The sequence below is a fragment of the Cryphonectria parasitica genome (genome assembly GCF_011745365.1).
Source record: "Cryphonectria parasitica EP155 unplaced genomic scaffold M406scaffold_3, whole genome shotgun sequence".
NCBI classification, from domain to species: domain Eukaryota; kingdom Fungi; phylum Ascomycota; class Sordariomycetes; order Diaporthales; family Cryphonectriaceae; genus Cryphonectria; species Cryphonectria parasitica.
In genome coordinates this window covers 5,083,885-5,099,343 of record NW_024468911.1, presented here as the reverse complement: position 1 = coordinate 5,099,343, position 15,459 = coordinate 5,083,885, and the positions used below count along the sequence as shown (strand labels likewise).

At 50.1% G+C, this 15,459-nt stretch overlaps 5 protein-coding genes across 5 annotated transcripts; 3 read left to right on the top strand and 2 right to left on the bottom strand.

Annotated features, from left to right (window-relative positions):
- Window positions 1–1,221: 1,221 nt before the first annotated feature.
- Window positions 1,222–2,349, top strand: M406DRAFT_252286 (DUF636 domain protein; the record flags this gene model as incomplete). Its single annotated transcript, XM_040916829.1, has 1 exon — window positions 1,222–2,349. The coding sequence occupies one exon, from the start codon at window positions 1,222–1,224 to the stop codon at window positions 2,347–2,349; it is 1,128 nt and encodes a 375-aa protein (XP_040779080.1).
- Window positions 2,350–2,622: 273 nt separating this feature from the next.
- On the bottom strand, window positions 2,623–3,758 carry M406DRAFT_70214 (uncharacterized protein; the record flags this gene model as incomplete). Its single annotated transcript, XM_040925322.1, has 2 exons — window positions 2,623–2,657; window positions 2,789–3,758. The coding sequence occupies 2 exons, from the start codon at window positions 3,756–3,758 to the stop codon at window positions 2,623–2,625; spliced, it is 1,005 nt and encodes a 334-aa protein (XP_040779079.1).
- A 1,201-nt stretch (window positions 3,759–4,959) lies between these two features.
- Window positions 4,960–7,473, bottom strand: M406DRAFT_329155 (uncharacterized protein; the record flags this gene model as incomplete). Its single annotated transcript, XM_040920403.1, has 5 exons — window positions 4,960–5,132; window positions 5,166–5,703; window positions 5,983–6,026; window positions 6,237–6,539; window positions 6,600–7,473. The coding sequence occupies 5 exons, from the start codon at window positions 7,471–7,473 to the stop codon at window positions 4,960–4,962; spliced, it is 1,932 nt and encodes a 643-aa protein (XP_040779078.1).
- A 3,745-nt stretch (window positions 7,474–11,218) lies between these two features.
- On the top strand, window positions 11,219–13,509 carry M406DRAFT_355838 (cytochrome P450). The gene is made up of 2 exons (XM_040923275.1): window positions 11,219–12,881; window positions 12,968–13,509. Exons 1-2 carry the CDS (start codon window positions 11,479–11,481, stop codon window positions 13,155–13,157), a joined length of 1,593 nt encoding a protein of 530 aa, XP_040779077.1. The 5' UTR covers window positions 11,219–11,478; the 3' UTR covers window positions 13,158–13,509.
- Window positions 13,510–13,822: 313 nt separating this feature from the next.
- Window positions 13,823–14,435, top strand: M406DRAFT_253880 (uncharacterized protein; the record flags this gene model as incomplete). The annotated part of the gene is made up of 2 exons (XM_040916929.1): window positions 13,823–14,085; window positions 14,168–14,435. The coding sequence occupies 2 exons, from the start codon at window positions 13,823–13,825 to the stop codon at window positions 14,433–14,435; spliced, it is 531 nt and encodes a 176-aa protein (XP_040779076.1).
- Window positions 14,436–15,459: the final 1,024 nt, after the last annotated feature.

Sequence of the window (15,459 nt, the reverse complement as noted above, 5' to 3'; positions counted from 1 at the left end):
TTTGCTCTGCGTGTCAGTGTCGGTGTTTTCGCCAGGCATGACTTCTTGTAGATGGCGCTGCTGAGCAAGAACTTGGAGAAGAAAAACTTGACGCCCCTATCTGGGAAAAGGGAATTTAAATCTGAAGTCAAAACAAAAAAGAATTGTTTTGGACGTTGCAAAAAGAGAGAGCCGTCATTCCCCAGCTAAACCCGGAGCCGAAGATGGGTGAATCGCACCAATACTTGCCGCTGTCGGTGCCGCTTTCGGCAGCGTTTCGCTCGCCGAGCCGGCAGCTTGCTACGATTTATGACTAAGTAGAGAGGGGGAGTCACCTTGTTGTGCTGTGCATTTTTTTAAGGGCTGAGCCATATCACGATTTTTCTTCTTCTTTTTCTTCTTGTTCTGGCACTTTCAGATTCGCTATCCAGCCAGTTCAGCCACGGCTTAAACGGTCAGTTAGATTTGTTTGAGATTCCCATGAGCCGATGACAGACTTAGAAAAGAAAAAAAAGGTGTCCATCCAAACAGCTACGGGGTTACTCACTAATCGCCTCGGCACCGACTTTTATTTGCTGTCAGCTCAGGCAGCAGCCCTTCATCTATCTGGACGACGAGCATGCTGGCTTTTTGCCCATGCCCTACGAAGTGATCAAGTGCAGATGAGCACAGGAGTAACAGATGCTTTTTGCTGTTGAACTTTCTCTCAAAATAATCAACGACGAAGGACTGAAGATGATGCCTGTCGCCACGAACTGGACGTTCAGTTGTGTCAGTGCCGGATCTCTGCCTCAAGTCATTCACTTAGCAGATTTCACCCTGCTTGAGAACTGATCACAGAGCGAGTTGAGAAGTGTAAGTTACATTCGCTTGATTCTCTATACATTCCTATTGTATACAGGCGTCACTCCGTTGTACCTACTTTTACCTTTATCTTTACTTCACTGTAATTTGCCCCGCTAGCAACTTGAGGGGCGCATTAACGTCAGCCACAGTAGCCTTAGTGACAAGCCAGTCTCACTCACTGAGCGCGAACAAGATAAACTATGTTAGGTGTGACTCAGAATTTGGGAGACTACCCCGCGCTTCATGTGGAACAAATGATTCTCGTCGTTGCCCGTTGTCCCATATGAAGAGCCTCCATTCCTATAGACCAGCTGATCACGAGTCGCGACCTTCTTTCAGCGTATCATCAGCCAGGTATCTAAAGATTTCACTCTGCCCGCGCGACTGGAGGTGACAATGGCAGATCCAAGCAGCTCCCCAACCAAGACCCTCTCGGCCGCTTGTTATTGTAAAGCTGTGCAGTACAGCGTCGAGATTCCGACCTCCGACCTCCCTCTTCCCGTGCATCTCTGTCACTGCAGCATATGCCGCTACACCCATGGAACGCTGTGCATCTTTCACACGACCCTCCCTCAGGGCGTCTCACTCAAGTTCACGCCACCTTCGTCCCTCCACAAGATGACTGGGTATAGCCATGCCAACGCCCAGGCCGAGCGCTTCTTTTGCAGTACGTGTGGCTGTCATGTTGGAGATGTCGGTCCGATCAGCGCCGATGCTAGTGCCCCTGGTGCAACTGAATGGGTTGTGGCCAGCGCGCTGTTCGCAGAGCACGGCGAGGATGTCTTTCAGATCAAAACACATTGCTTTACGGAAGGATCAACGGGAGGTTCGGGGCTTTTCAGCTTCTTACCCAAGCTCAGCATCAGGGATCTCAAGGTCTGGAATCCAGGTCCCGATAGCGGTTGGTGGTCGGCCAAGATCAAGGACCAGCTTCCAATGCAGGAGTTTGACGAGGCGGGAAATGAGGCGTTGCGCGCCGAGTGTCACTGTGGTGGTGTCTCGTTCACGATTCCTCGACCAACGACACCTGCTATCAGAGAGGATCCGTACCTGTCCAACTATATTTCTCCAAAGGATAACAACAAGTGGTTGGGTTGCCTCGATCCTTGTGACGATTGCCGGCTCCAATGCGGAACGCTTGTCACTGCGTGGACCTTTGTGCCGCGAGCTCACATCCAGCCACCCATGCCACTAAAGCTTGCACCATACGGGACTATGAAGACCTTCGCTTCATCTGAGGGGGTGCTGAGAGGCTTCTGTGGCACTTGCGGCGCGACTGTGGTCTACTCGTGTGATGAACGCACTCCGACACCCGAGCAGCAGATCATCGACGTGTCCGTGGGACTATTGAGAGCTCCAGAGGGAGTCTTGGCTGAGAAGTGGATGACCTGGAGAGCGGGAAGGCTTGCAAATATTGAGAGTGCGAAAAAGTTCTCGCCTGAGTTCGCCGAAAGTCTTGCTGAGGGAATGGAGAAATGGTCCCGTGAGAAGTACGGGAATGCTCCCAACTTCAACATAGGCTGAGTGTCTTCGAACTCTTTGTAGACCAAATTCTCACCAGGACATGAGTACCTGGCTTCATAGAAACCCCTATCCAAAAAGCATATGAGGAAAGAAAGAAGAAGAAGAAAGAAGAGATGATAGGATTGTGACTATCTAGCGTCGTCCGGCTTTCCTCAAGTTCCCGACTCCCGTCGCGTGAGATTGCTCTGAGTTCTAAAGCCCTTCAGTGAAGCAAATGATCGCTTTATTTTCGTTGAACAGGTCGACCTCGTTCTCCGTAACATCAGCTCAGCCTCATCTTCCCGAAGTGTCGGAGATCTCGGCGGCATCTGGTCCACCAAATTCGTCTCATCGAGGGACATCTTGGGTGGTGATGTCGGTCTGAAAGATTGCATGGAGACCGTTCTCTCAAGAGGCAGCGTCTCCCTAATTTTGTCTCTTGTTGAACCTTTAGGCTTACGTGTGTGGGACGACACCGCTCTTTTCAATGCTGTCTTGCCCTTCATGCCTAATTCCGTTGCGTCGTGTGTCTGAAGCGCGTATATCGATGGTATCCTTGGAACAGATGGCTTTTTATCCACTCTATGGCCGGATATAGGCTGCTTCGCGACTGTCCTGAGAGCTGCTGGCAGTCTCTCCACAACAACTTTGCATGACATCCCATGCTCGCCTTGCAGATCTAAGTTGTGCCAGTCCTCGGCAAAACACATCATACCCATGACCGTCAGCACCGGCGATCTTGTGTTAGCCTGCTTCCTGTTTGACCACGATGGCCACCTGCGACTTAAATCCTCCCAAGTCTGTATAACGAAGTTGCCGGGCTGTTGGGTCTCGGGACAAAGCTTGACAGCTCCAGGGCCTTCGTCAAGACCTAGTCTCCTGCGATCGCTTACATCGATGGCCTCAATATCGATTGTCTCATAAGGCAACGGACACGTGGGAGGCCTTGCAGTATTGAGGACAGTAGTTGCAACCAGGGTGATCGAACGAACATTCGGGAAATTCCGTAGGATGAATCGGAGCTGGGTTCCCCATACCCAGTCAAGATCGTCTTTCTTGATGGACAATGCGCTGGCGTGAATCGCGACGTGCTCAACAAGGTTTATGGTTGAAGGAAGGTAGTCCTCATGAATGTAATAAATCGTGGCGTCCGGATTCTCGCAGTGCTCAAAAACGTAATTGTGGATGAACATCAGGTCGTAATTACTTATAAAATGTCTTGTTGACCACGGTTTGCAGATCGAACTACTCAATAAGCTGTCGCTCATCTCAAAGTCGTTCTGCTCAAGAGGAATCTGCCAACTGGGGGCGACTCTTTGCTCCGGGATGATTTCCCCAGTGCTGAGATGTACTTCCCATTTCGGCCAGAAGACGAGCTCGGGAGGATAGTGTGAGGTCCCACTACGAATAGATTTCCTCATTGTTGTCATGGTGGATACGAATCCGATGTCCGCGATAAAGAGAAGAAAGGAATATTCAAGCGTCATGTGCTGAGCTCGATTGATATTCGCAATGGCGTGAAAGACTTATTTTCAGCTGCCCAACGCCTCATTTCGGTTGAGCCTGAGGACCATCGTAAGGGCATACTAAGTCGCTGTTGGTTCTTATATGGGGCTATTGGAAGGTTAAGAACAAGCCAGAACTGGTTATCACTCGCACTCATCAGTCATGAGCCTACAGGCTTGTAAATTATATGATGACCAGGTTCAGATACTTAAGTAGTCAATCAGAGGCGATGGTGATGAAAAGCATACGATACTTTGACCTGTGACTCAGAAACAATTGATAGTGGGTGAGCAATCAAGCGAGGCTAACCCAGTGTCTTGAGTAATGAATGTCATAATTAGTATTCACAGCCTTCGCTGGGTGTTCCCCCTAAGGTCCCAATGAATTTTCATGTAGAAAACGATCATTACGTGTAGAATTACCATTCATCATTCGTCTAACACGTTCAAGCTGTCTATTCTTGTCCGTTTTGCCTTCCTATAGCCAATCCTTTTGGTTTAGTCCTTTCCTTCCCCATCTTTCTGAGTATTTCTTTGGCAAGCTACAAATCCCTCAAGACTCAATCTCCTCATGTTGACTAGGCGCAGCTTATCATTTACCATTGCATTCTACTGGGGTGCTAATCTCATTGCCTTGAATTCACTGATGCCATCTCTCCTAGACTGGTGTATCGCTTCTGATACCTCCAATACAAGCTTAGGCACCATTTGTGTTACAGCTGCTTGGGGTCCTTCGAGCCCAAGACATGCTGACCACCGACTCCAGTCTTTTCCTTATAACTTTGTAATTGCTGGTAGCTCTGCATCATTGTGGCACCTCTAGCAAGAGGCAGTGATGATCTGTTCTTCTCATGCAATAGGATCTCTTTTCCGTAATCAATCATGAATTATAATATGTCAGGGTTGTTTCCACCAAGACTCGTCATACTGTTCAACGACATATGGTAGTCGATAGGTACGTGAATCGACGTTGAAAGATGACTAAACCGTCGGGCTTATCTCCTCCACCACCGGTAGAGCAGCAAATATTATAGTAGAAACATCTCCTGGCCCAGAGTCAGGGCTCTCTTTCGTCAAGGTGACCTGAAGCGCCCGTTCTAGGCTGAAAACCTGTGCAGGCCCCTTCTCAAGCTTGGATACCTTCCGTTGTGTTATCCTTTTTGGATGTGGCCCTGCCCATGACTGCGACGATGCAAGGTGGGAAAATGGTCCACAAACGGCGTCGCTTTGAATCATTGCCTTTCGCGGTCCCGTTATTGATCCCTGTTGAGCCCTCAGCCCCAGTCATAGGTTCATGACCTTGAGAGGCAGCAACCCGCGTTGTTCCCTTACATGTTGTTTTAGCCGCATGGGCGTTCTTCTCGCTCAAGTTTCTGTTTCTCATCGGTGCCTTTACTTGCTCTCTCAATGCATCACTCCATGTCTTCAGACTGCGTCTCGCAGCACTGGTCCCACGGCTGAGATATTGATGCATTGTTCCAGATCTCCTTGTCCTTTCCGCCTGCGGCCTCGTCTCTTCATTTGCATTTGTCATGTTCTGCTTCTTGTTCTGTGTGGCCTTGAAGAAACAGACTCTATTCAGGGCCGTTGTTTTAACTGGGCTATTGCTGAAGCCGTCGTGGAGGCCTTTGCGTTTCGTCTTGCTGGCCTGCTTTTGGTGGACTTGTGTGCGGACCGGTGCCAGTCGCTCCTCTGAGACTGCGATTTTGGTTGCTTTCTCGATTTTAAAGCCTGCATCATGAGATCTCGAGACGTTTTTCTTCTGCAGCTTCCTGGGTCTTCTGGTGTACCGCCGGCAATGCTCGTTCCAAGACTTGGCTGCTTTCATTGCTACATTCCTGAGGTCGTTCTTGATGTCACGGTTTTGCCGCTATTGCCAAGCCTTTGTCAGTTCAATTTTCTTTTTGACCACAAAGAAGAAGCCTGGAATTTCCCTTGCCTCATCATCCTCTGCCTGTGATTCATGAGTCTCGTGCCTCCTGGGTTCCGGCTCCCAACCCAATACTGCCAGCACATCCTGTTCACTGGGTACCGAACCTGGGCTGGGAAAAACGTGACTGTTGCAGGAATGGCATATCTCCTGCAGATACTGTGCCATCACCTTCATGGCTGGGCTCGGATAGAATGTCAATTTGAAGTCTTGACCAACCTTGGGGGGTGTGCGGCTCGTGTCCTTCTCTTCTTTCGTAGAACCTGGTGGAACGGTGTACAGCTTAGTCTCAGCATGGCCAGTTCGAGATGGAAAACTCAAGCCTTCGGCCGCGCCACCCGCCACTGGGTCAATGTTTTGGCGATTCACTTGATGAATTCCGACGCGGCCGCTGGTATCCTCTATCCAGGCTCTATGATTCTGCAATTCCCTGTCGCGGACCGGTGACCCATCATCGCCCTTCTCCCTCTCACTTGAGTTTTGATCCATGTTCAACCGAGTTCTTTCCTTCTCTTGCTGTGGCTTTGATATCTTTCCCAAAATCTGTTGCGCATCGTCAATAAGCTCCTCCTGCGTGATATCCACCATCTTCGGGTCGGGCCCCAGTTTTGTTGTGACTAGTCGGGCCACCTGGTATGCACCGACGCTCAGGAGTAGCCCAATGCTAGCAAATTCTGCTTGACCAGCGAAGAACATAGCCGCAGTGTTGATTGCCAGCATAGGTAAGAAAGCTGCGGCGCTGATGATGCTATTCCTCATCGCCTTCTTCTTACTATCTAGCATTTGCACACGGAATACGTTTAGCCACTCCTTTGGAGTCTGTCCGGTGAACAGACCTTGTGGGTGTATCAAAACCAAGTGTCTCACTGTCCTCGGATGCACGCGGGATAGGAAAGTAATGTTGTCGTCCTTGAGAGTGTCGAGAAACCGGACAGCCGTCCTAGTCATCCTGCCGTGGATACCCCTTGCTGTAACCCACTTGCCATTGGATATTCTGGGCTCCGCACGACGCTCGTTCTGCTGGTGAAGTCGCTTTAGCTTGTGGACTTGATCTTCCTCGCCGCGCTTCGGCTTCATCAGATGAGGTGGCGGTGGCACATAAAGAAAATATCTTGGAGGAATAACACCATCTTGGCTTTGCACATTGGGCTGAGGTAGAGGCACAAGGTAAGCGATGACCAGCTTCGCATCTCGCCTGTATGGGATCATGTTGTAAGAACTCTCATCCGGTCTGCTTGTTGAAGCGGCTTCAATATGGCTCTCATCTGGTCGGGACGGTATGCAAATCGTATCATGGCCCAGCGACGAGCTGCTGCATGATCTTCGTGGTGGCTCCGGGCGAGGGGGGTTCGATTTGACCGGACGGATGGTCCATCCGATTGATGCAGTACCAGCCTCGGCCTCATTGCGTAGCCCAAGCTCTGTATATGCCTTGGCTTGATCCGAGAGATGGCGGGATGTTGCCACATGTCCGTCTGCCTTGTATCCCCCCGACTCGTGAGTTGTCTCCTGCTTCGGCACTATGGTCTTCTCCGGTCCGGCATCTCTTTCGGAAAGATTTGAGTTGTTGCCATGATAGTTCACAGATCCATTTGTCAATGTCTTCTGGGTGCCCTCAGCAGCAGTATGCTTGGGCCTGGATATTGTTGTCTTCCTGCTACTGGTCCCTGGCAGGAGCTTTACCGGGTCAAGGGAGTGGAAGCCGAGCATGACCGTGCTGATATGAATAGTGACTAGAGGAAAGAGGTGGATGAAAGCTTCCTGGCCGAAGGAACGCTCACGTTGCCACAAAAGCTAGGAAAAAGATATATGGAAATGATGACCCAAGCGTATATGTGGTTATAAATACGAAACAAATATGAATTCCAAATTGAGGAGGTTCTGATCCCAAAAACATTGACGTGTCATCTGGTCTAATTGACTAGTAAAGCTGTTGTTCCCCATGTTTCACCAAGTCGCCTCAGCCATGCCCAACGCGTTACATGAATTCCGACACACTAGGCCATGGGGCTAGCCATAGAGCTCAGTGCCTGGAAACTTGGACACTGCTTTGACGGATAGCCAATCTATATGCGCATAAAGTCACAATATAAAATGCAGGGATGAAAAAACCGTCGGCCTGTTTGTTTTGCTTACGCCCAAGGCGGCATTTCCATTTATGAGATGGACATACTCGCATCTGGTGGATAACAAGGATAGATCGTAGTCCAATACTGAAATCACGACAGCATAATCCGAAAAAAGGAGTCCCTTTTTCTTGCTGATACTGTAAATAAGTTACTGGAAAAGTTACTGGAATGATGAATAACTCGCTGCATCCAAAGAGAGCGTTATGTCCACTCAATATTGCTTAAAAATGTGCACATCCTGTGCCAAGAGTGAAAAACGTCATTGTATTGTTATAGAGGCGCCCGCTGTGATCATCAAGCTTTTCAATAGCACGTTTGGATCTCTTCTCTAGAAGTTGCATGATTGCATCAAATTTCTTGCTAAACTACTCAAATAGTCCAAGCTTCACTTTTCTTGAGCATGGTCCGGGATCTACTCAGAAGTATGCTTAATGCGGAGCTCCTTGATGAGCGGGTGTGTGGATTCTTTTACCAAAACATTGGCAATGTGCATGACTTTCCAGCATATACAACTCGGGTGTTCCCAGTGTTCTGATAGACATGAAGACCCATATTCTTGCGGTCCAAGCATGGTCCAAAGGAGGCGCTGTGGTAGCTCTGCTCCAGACACAAAAACAAAATGCAGCCAAGTCTCACATGATCAGTGCAGATGAAACAATCTTCAAAGTTATCAAGACATGTCACCATGGGCTAAAGCTATAACTGCTGTTCAAAAGTGGATAATTTGACCATTAAAGTCCAAGCGCAGACCTGCCTGTACTATCGACATGCCTGTTCGAGTTCGTTGAAACACTTCGGAGAGGAGCCAGCTACACTCAGAAAAAGCATTTACAGCATTGCTTGAGTAGCTTGGCTATTAAACACAATACTTCACTACCTCTTACCATGGCTTGGGTGTGGAGTGCGCATCACATAGATTGTAGAGGCGGGTCTCTCTCATGACCAAAATCTTGCCACATTTAGTCTTGCACTTGTTGACACGTGTATTAGCCACACAGTTGCACTCCCAGAGCTCGATAATCTGAGTGCACATTTTTAAGAATTCCTGTTGGATTCTGGAAAGCTGGGAAACTGGGAAATTGGGAGTGCAGTGACTGTAGAGATGAAGTTAGTGATGGAAGTGATGTTCGAAGGCTTGATGAGGATGTCTTTCCGAGAGATGAACACACCAGTCCGAACTCTCATTTATATAATCTTGATATCATCCCCGATGTTTCTGAAACAATCATTACTGCCTTTCATTGGTAGAGTTGCAGTTGCAAGGTGTTTGATGGCAAAGGCAGCTTCATGGACTGCCATTGTTCATTTTGACACAAAAACAAACCTACCTCTCAAGTACATAAGTAGGGAATTGGCACAGCATTGTTTATGCATAATTGCATTGATAAATAACATTGCGTTTGAACTTCACACAGACTCATGATGCATTCCTGAAGTTGGTTTTGGTGATGCTTCCAGAAAGACAAAAGTCTCTATGCACGCTATTAGCAAAACGACAAACGGCCGTTCAAATTGGATCAGTGCATGTACACCTCACTTCTATTGCATGAATGTGGACTGAGCACAAAGCATTATAATTTCATTGTCCATGAGATTTCTGCTCGCCCTTTTGGAGACTGTCATGATAGCTGTCATAATTTAACGTCCAGCCTCCTAAGTTGAGCGGCACCATACAACTGAACAACTGTCAGATGACAGTTATCATAAGAATAACTCCACAGCTAATTGAACATGGTCCAAAATGTTATGTGTTTTTACCAGGAATTTTGTTTGGGGTGTAAAATCAACATCGCAGTAGCGATTGCAGAAATGCTGCCTCTGATCAATGATTGAACATTCTGTAGTCAGTTTGGCGTTGTATACCAATCAGTTTAATGAGAAACTGAGGTCGTCATTTGGCTCGCAGATTTGAATCAAGAGCTCCAAGGGGAGAAAAATGTACGCGAACACCACCTGCGCACCCGAGAGTAAGACGTGGCAATTTCGATGTGCATGCATGTAATTATGCTACGAAGCACGCAGTGACACATCAGCTTTTGATCCGGCCTCCGATGAAAGCACGGGCACTTGGAGAATGACAAAGCGCCTTTGCTTGGTGGAGTTGCGGCGAGATTGTCAACGTTGTAAAAGCGGTGGAACATTACAGCGCAATAACTCATTGATTTGCTGTGATACGGACTCGTTTCGGCGTCGGATATCGGTCAGGCATAGGTCCGCTGACGTTTCAACAAGTTGTGTGTGTGGATTGATTGTATTCATTGATTGTAAGACTAGCTTCGCTATTACAAGCTTAAAGGTATCACCCTAAAAGGTGTCAGTAGCGCTTACTGGAGCATGCTCGGCAAATCTGGCCCAAGGATTCTTACGTCTTGGCTGCTAGGAGAGCACGAGGACAGAGCATTCAGCCGACATGGCCTTTGGGGGCGGGGGCGGGGATGGGGTTCAGGACTGAGCTTGGCTTCTTGAGTTCTGGGACGGAGGCGGCGTAAGATGATGACTCCGCTGGGGGAGACTCGGGCCGGCCCCTGCAGCGGCTCCTCTGAGCGTTCGTCCTTGAACCAATTGCGGCAGCTTATGGTCACGGTTGTCTAGCTGGACATACAGCCAGAGAGATTAAGGAAGAAGGAGGAGGGGGGAATGGAAGGAGGAAATATGACGATGATGGATTCAATTTTCCAATGCTATACATCAGGACCGCCATAAGTTGTCGTTACAGCTCCCTATTCCAACAAAAAAAATCATTTTCCCACATCCCTCTCTTCATTTGTTCTTGTACAGTACACGCAGTAAGTGTTACAGTGTATCGAAGTATCGGAACCATGCTTTGAACCAGCGCCGGTTGTAGAGGCGGATCCCCGCGGAGTTAGGCCATGTGCCACAGTAAAGCAGTGCATCGGCTCTGTTGTGGCAGTGCTGAGGAAGGATGAACCCTCTGTTTCTGCGGCACAAAAGCTGGAAAGGCCGCGGCTACCGAATTGCGTGGCCTACCGGAATCCTCGGCCAGTGCGTGTATCAGGTTCTACCTTGTCTGGCCAGGGCCCCCCTCACTATGTAGTCCACACTCCCCTCGAGTTTGGCCTGGGGTTGAGTAGCTTTCATCGTAGTACATACACATAGTAATGAAGCCCCTGTTTATGATGTGCTGGAGTCGGCTTGATTGACCTACCGTCGCCCCGCTTCCGTAGGTTCAGCCAACGAGGTTCGACTCTTTTTGTCTTACCTTTTTTGGAGAGCACTGTGGGATCATGACGCCTACTTAAGCCCTTTAGTTACAAACCCCGGAGATCCTGTAAATGAACGGGCAAGTAATGCTTGCTTGCGACCTCCTGTTCCTTATTTCCATTGCCGGACCGAAGGCGAACATATCAATCCAGCCTTTTCCCCTTCGACTTTGAATACTACTTTTCGAAGCAAACAGAGATCTTACTACATGACCTGTCTCCCCATAGAACCCCGCCAACCAACGACTCGCGCGCATCATTACTTCGTCCTACACACCAGCCAATCGATCATCTTACTGTGCTCTCTTGTAAGCAGCATAGCACCTATCGCATAACGACGCTCGCCTCCAATCCAACTGCCCACGATGGCGCACATCTCAGTCATCCTGACGGCCATCGTCGGTGGCTCGTACCTCGTCTTCCTGCTGCTGGACTACATCATCACGTCGCGGCGGGTCGCAGCCAAAGCGGAGGAATGGGGCTGCAAAGAGCCGCCGGAGCAACGCAACCGATTACCACTGGGCATCGACAAGGTTATGGACTCCATGGCTGCCGACGAGAAGAAACTGTTCCCGGAGTACATGGTAGGGCAGGCCGACAAGATGGGCGTTTACACATGGAGCTATCGTCTGTTTGGCACCAAGATCATCAGCACACACGATCCACAGAATATCCAGGCCATCCTGGCAACCCAGTTCGGAACGTTTGACCTGGGAGAACAGAGGCGCGCCACGTTCTGGCCAATGCTGGGAAATGGCATCTTTACACAGTCTGGCGCCGACTGGAAGCACTCGCGGGAGATGATGCGGCCACAGTTCACCAGGGACCAAGTGAGCGACCTGGATCTCGAGGAGCGGCACGTGCAGAACATGATGAGCGCCCTCGACGCCAAGCTGAAGCCCGACGGGTGGACCAACGTGGTCGACCTCCAGGCACTCTTCTTCCGCCTCACCCTCGACTCGGCCACGGAGTTCCTGCTGGGCGAGTCCGCAGACACCCAGCTGCAGCACATCCCGGACTACCCACGATCTCGGAACTCGGCCGAAGCTCTGCACAACGTGGACTTTGCCTGGGCCTTCGACAGAGGCCAGTGGGCACTGGCCCAGCGGGCGCGCCTGGGCCCGCAGTACTATCTCTACACGTCCAGGGAGTTCCGCAAGTGTATCAGGCAGTGCAACAGCTTCATGGACCATTATGTGAGGAGGGCACTGAACAAGGACCTGCGCCAGGCGGAGAAGGAGGTCGAGGCGAATCCCAAGCCCAAGTTTGTCTTCCTGGACGCGCTGGCCGAGAAGACACGCGACCCGATCGAGCTGCGCTCCCAGATCATGCACATGCTGCTGGCCGGTCGTGACACCACCGCCTCGACGCTGGGCTACCTGTTCATGCTGCTGTCGCGGGATCCTGTACGCTACAAGAAGCTGCGCGATACCATCATCGAGGACTTTGGCACCTACGCCCAGCCCAAGGAGATTACCTTCTCCAAGCTCAAGAACTGCCAGCCTCTCCAGTACTGCCTCAACGAGACGCTGCGGCTGCACCCCATCGTCCCCATCAACGGCCGCCAGGCTTACAAGGACACCAAACTGCCCGTGGGTGGTGGTCCGGATGGGAAGTCGCCTGTCTTTGTCCGCAAGGGCCAGTCTGTTGAGTACTGTGTTCACATCCTGCACCGGCGCAAGGACATCTGGGGTCCTGATGCGGACGAGTTCATCCCAGAGCGATGGGAGAACAAGAAGGTCGGATGGGAATACGTACCATTCAATGGGTAAGTGGTTTTTACTTTTTTTCTTTTGCCGCCACACTGAGAGATACAAGAAATCTGAACAATGCTGACGCTCTGCCTTTACTCAGTGGGCCACGAATCTGCCTGGGCCAGCAGTTTGCGCTGACGGAAGCAAGTTACGTGACTGTGAGGCTGCTGCAACGATTTGAAGCGATGGAAAACAGGGAGCCGGACCCAGTTGTGCGGCACAACCTCACTCTCACAACCTGCAGCGCCAACGGTGTCAAGGTTAGCCTTCGAGCGGCGGGGAAGCAGTAAGTGGACGATATGGTAAACTTACGAACAAAAGCCACAGTGGTAGTGGCCCAGAGCTGAAGGACAAAGTTTACATGTGGGTTGGGAATCAAGGTTCAGTTTGATAAGAGTGTTCACAGAAGGAGGTCGGCAACCCGGTCTGGAGTAATCCCCCGCCCCGTCCCTCCCTCCTCCTCGAGATGAGATAATCTCTCGGCCAGCTGTTGGTGGCATCATACCGGTTCTTCCCGTCCACTAAGGGGTTCCACGACACGCACGGGTATCCTATCAGAAAGCTAAATTGCCCAGAATGCTCTAAATATGTATATAATGCAGGTGGTTCATTATTATAATGGTACAACATCGGTTACTCGACATGGATCCCTCCCCGTTGGTGCGTCCAACCCTTGACCGACTCATGTGTTTAGAGACAACATCGCCTGGCCAAAGTATCCACCCCGAGATCGAATGACCCCTCCAAAAGAAAAGACGTCATGATGGAACGAGGGGCCTCTGATTTTTTGCTCCATAATTTGTCATTTCCAACATAAAAGGGCGATGTGTGCTGCAATCTATAATTTTAGATGTCCTCATCCTCCATCTCCCAGAGTGCTCTAAACCAGCTTCTACTCCTCCCTCCCTCTCTCCCTTCGCCAAGCTCACACGGGATAACACAAAAGTAAACCACAATGGGACTACCACAGTTTTTCACACACTCTGCCCTGCACCCATCTTTCAAGGACGATATCCTCGATACCCACCTGGTATACGACTACGACGCCGCAGACGAGAACGGCAACCCTGAGAAATGGCGTTATGAGTTCTGGTTCTTCTCGGAGAACCGCGTCATCTACTCGATCCACGGCGGCCCTATGAAGGGTAGACTGAACTATCAGACCTGTGCCTACCAGTGTGTCAGACCAGGCGAGATATGGCAGTGCAACTTCTTGGAGTAAAGGCCCCCCCCCCCCTTTTCCCTTGAACGTGATGCCCAGATATTATTCTGGTGCTAACGACAAATTGTGTGTACACAGGGAAACCGGGACGTTCGTGTCTCTGATCTACGACATTCCGAACAAGAGAATCAGCACTGGAGCGGCTTTCTCAAAGGGCCACTGGGAACAACCGCAGGATGCACACGGAGACAAGCGCAATCCTGAGGACCTGGAGAGGTGGAGGGCACTGTCGAAGCTGGGGACACAGACCGAGAGGCTGGTACTCGCGGAGCAGGCCAGCATCCTCGAGGTCTTCAAGGGTGCTGGTCAACTCCAGCCCATCGCGAAGGATGCGCCGACATTTTGACCGACAATGTGGGCAATTCCTTTCAAAATTTTGATCTATCCTTTTCGTCTCTGCGCTTGTGTCCCTGTCGGGGATGCAGACACGTGCAGCCTGCATGCATGCAACACCCAACGGCATATGCACTATGGCAGACTATATGTCCGTATGGGGTATGCATCTTGGTATGACCCAGTGACAGAGCGAGGGTGGATCCGGAGGATATCCACCTTGCGAGTCGGTGAACCACATTCAATGACTGGGGTCCTCGGTGAGTTGGCAGCTAAAAAAAGCTGACTGGTCATGTTCGTGGTCATTTTTGAAGCAGACTCATGCATGAGAGGCGAATTGGGCATAGAACGTTGTTGATACTTTTTGCATTTAAAGCGATTTTGTCTCAGTATTGGTAATAATACCCGTGTGGAGAATCGCAGTCCGAAGTCCCGCACCGCGGAGTGAAATCTAGATTAGGCCCCCTGGCTTACTTTCTAAGTCGGCAGGACTAAACATGCACATGGGAGTACTGCAAGGTCTCGGCTTTTGCCATGGCCGCTCCAACCGACGAGACTTCTCAAGTTGGTTCCCTTTTCTCGGTAATGATTGTGGGCCTTACCGACCAAGGTGTAGTAACCGATTCGATCCACGTGTAAAATGCCAGGGCAGGGGAAGAAAAACCGTACCTACACACTCAAAATAGGGTCAGATAACAGCGGCCATGTTCTGGGTAAGGTTTCTTGGGATTCATGATAAACAACCTAGTATAGAGTTTGCGCAGTGAACCTTATAAGGTTTGTGGCCGATAAACATGAACCCTCTTCAACTGGGCCTAGGAAATATATCTGACAGATGATGGATGTCATTTCAGGTCGTATCAAGCAAAGTCCACATGGGCTACTATGGTATAGTCGTATCACCTGACGCTCTCGTCGATCCATTCTGAGATATACTATCAGCACGCAATATTAGCATATCCACTCACATACAACCCAGGGTCTCGGCACGGCGGTGTCATTATTGGCCTATAACCTTGTACCACGCGTGCCACGTT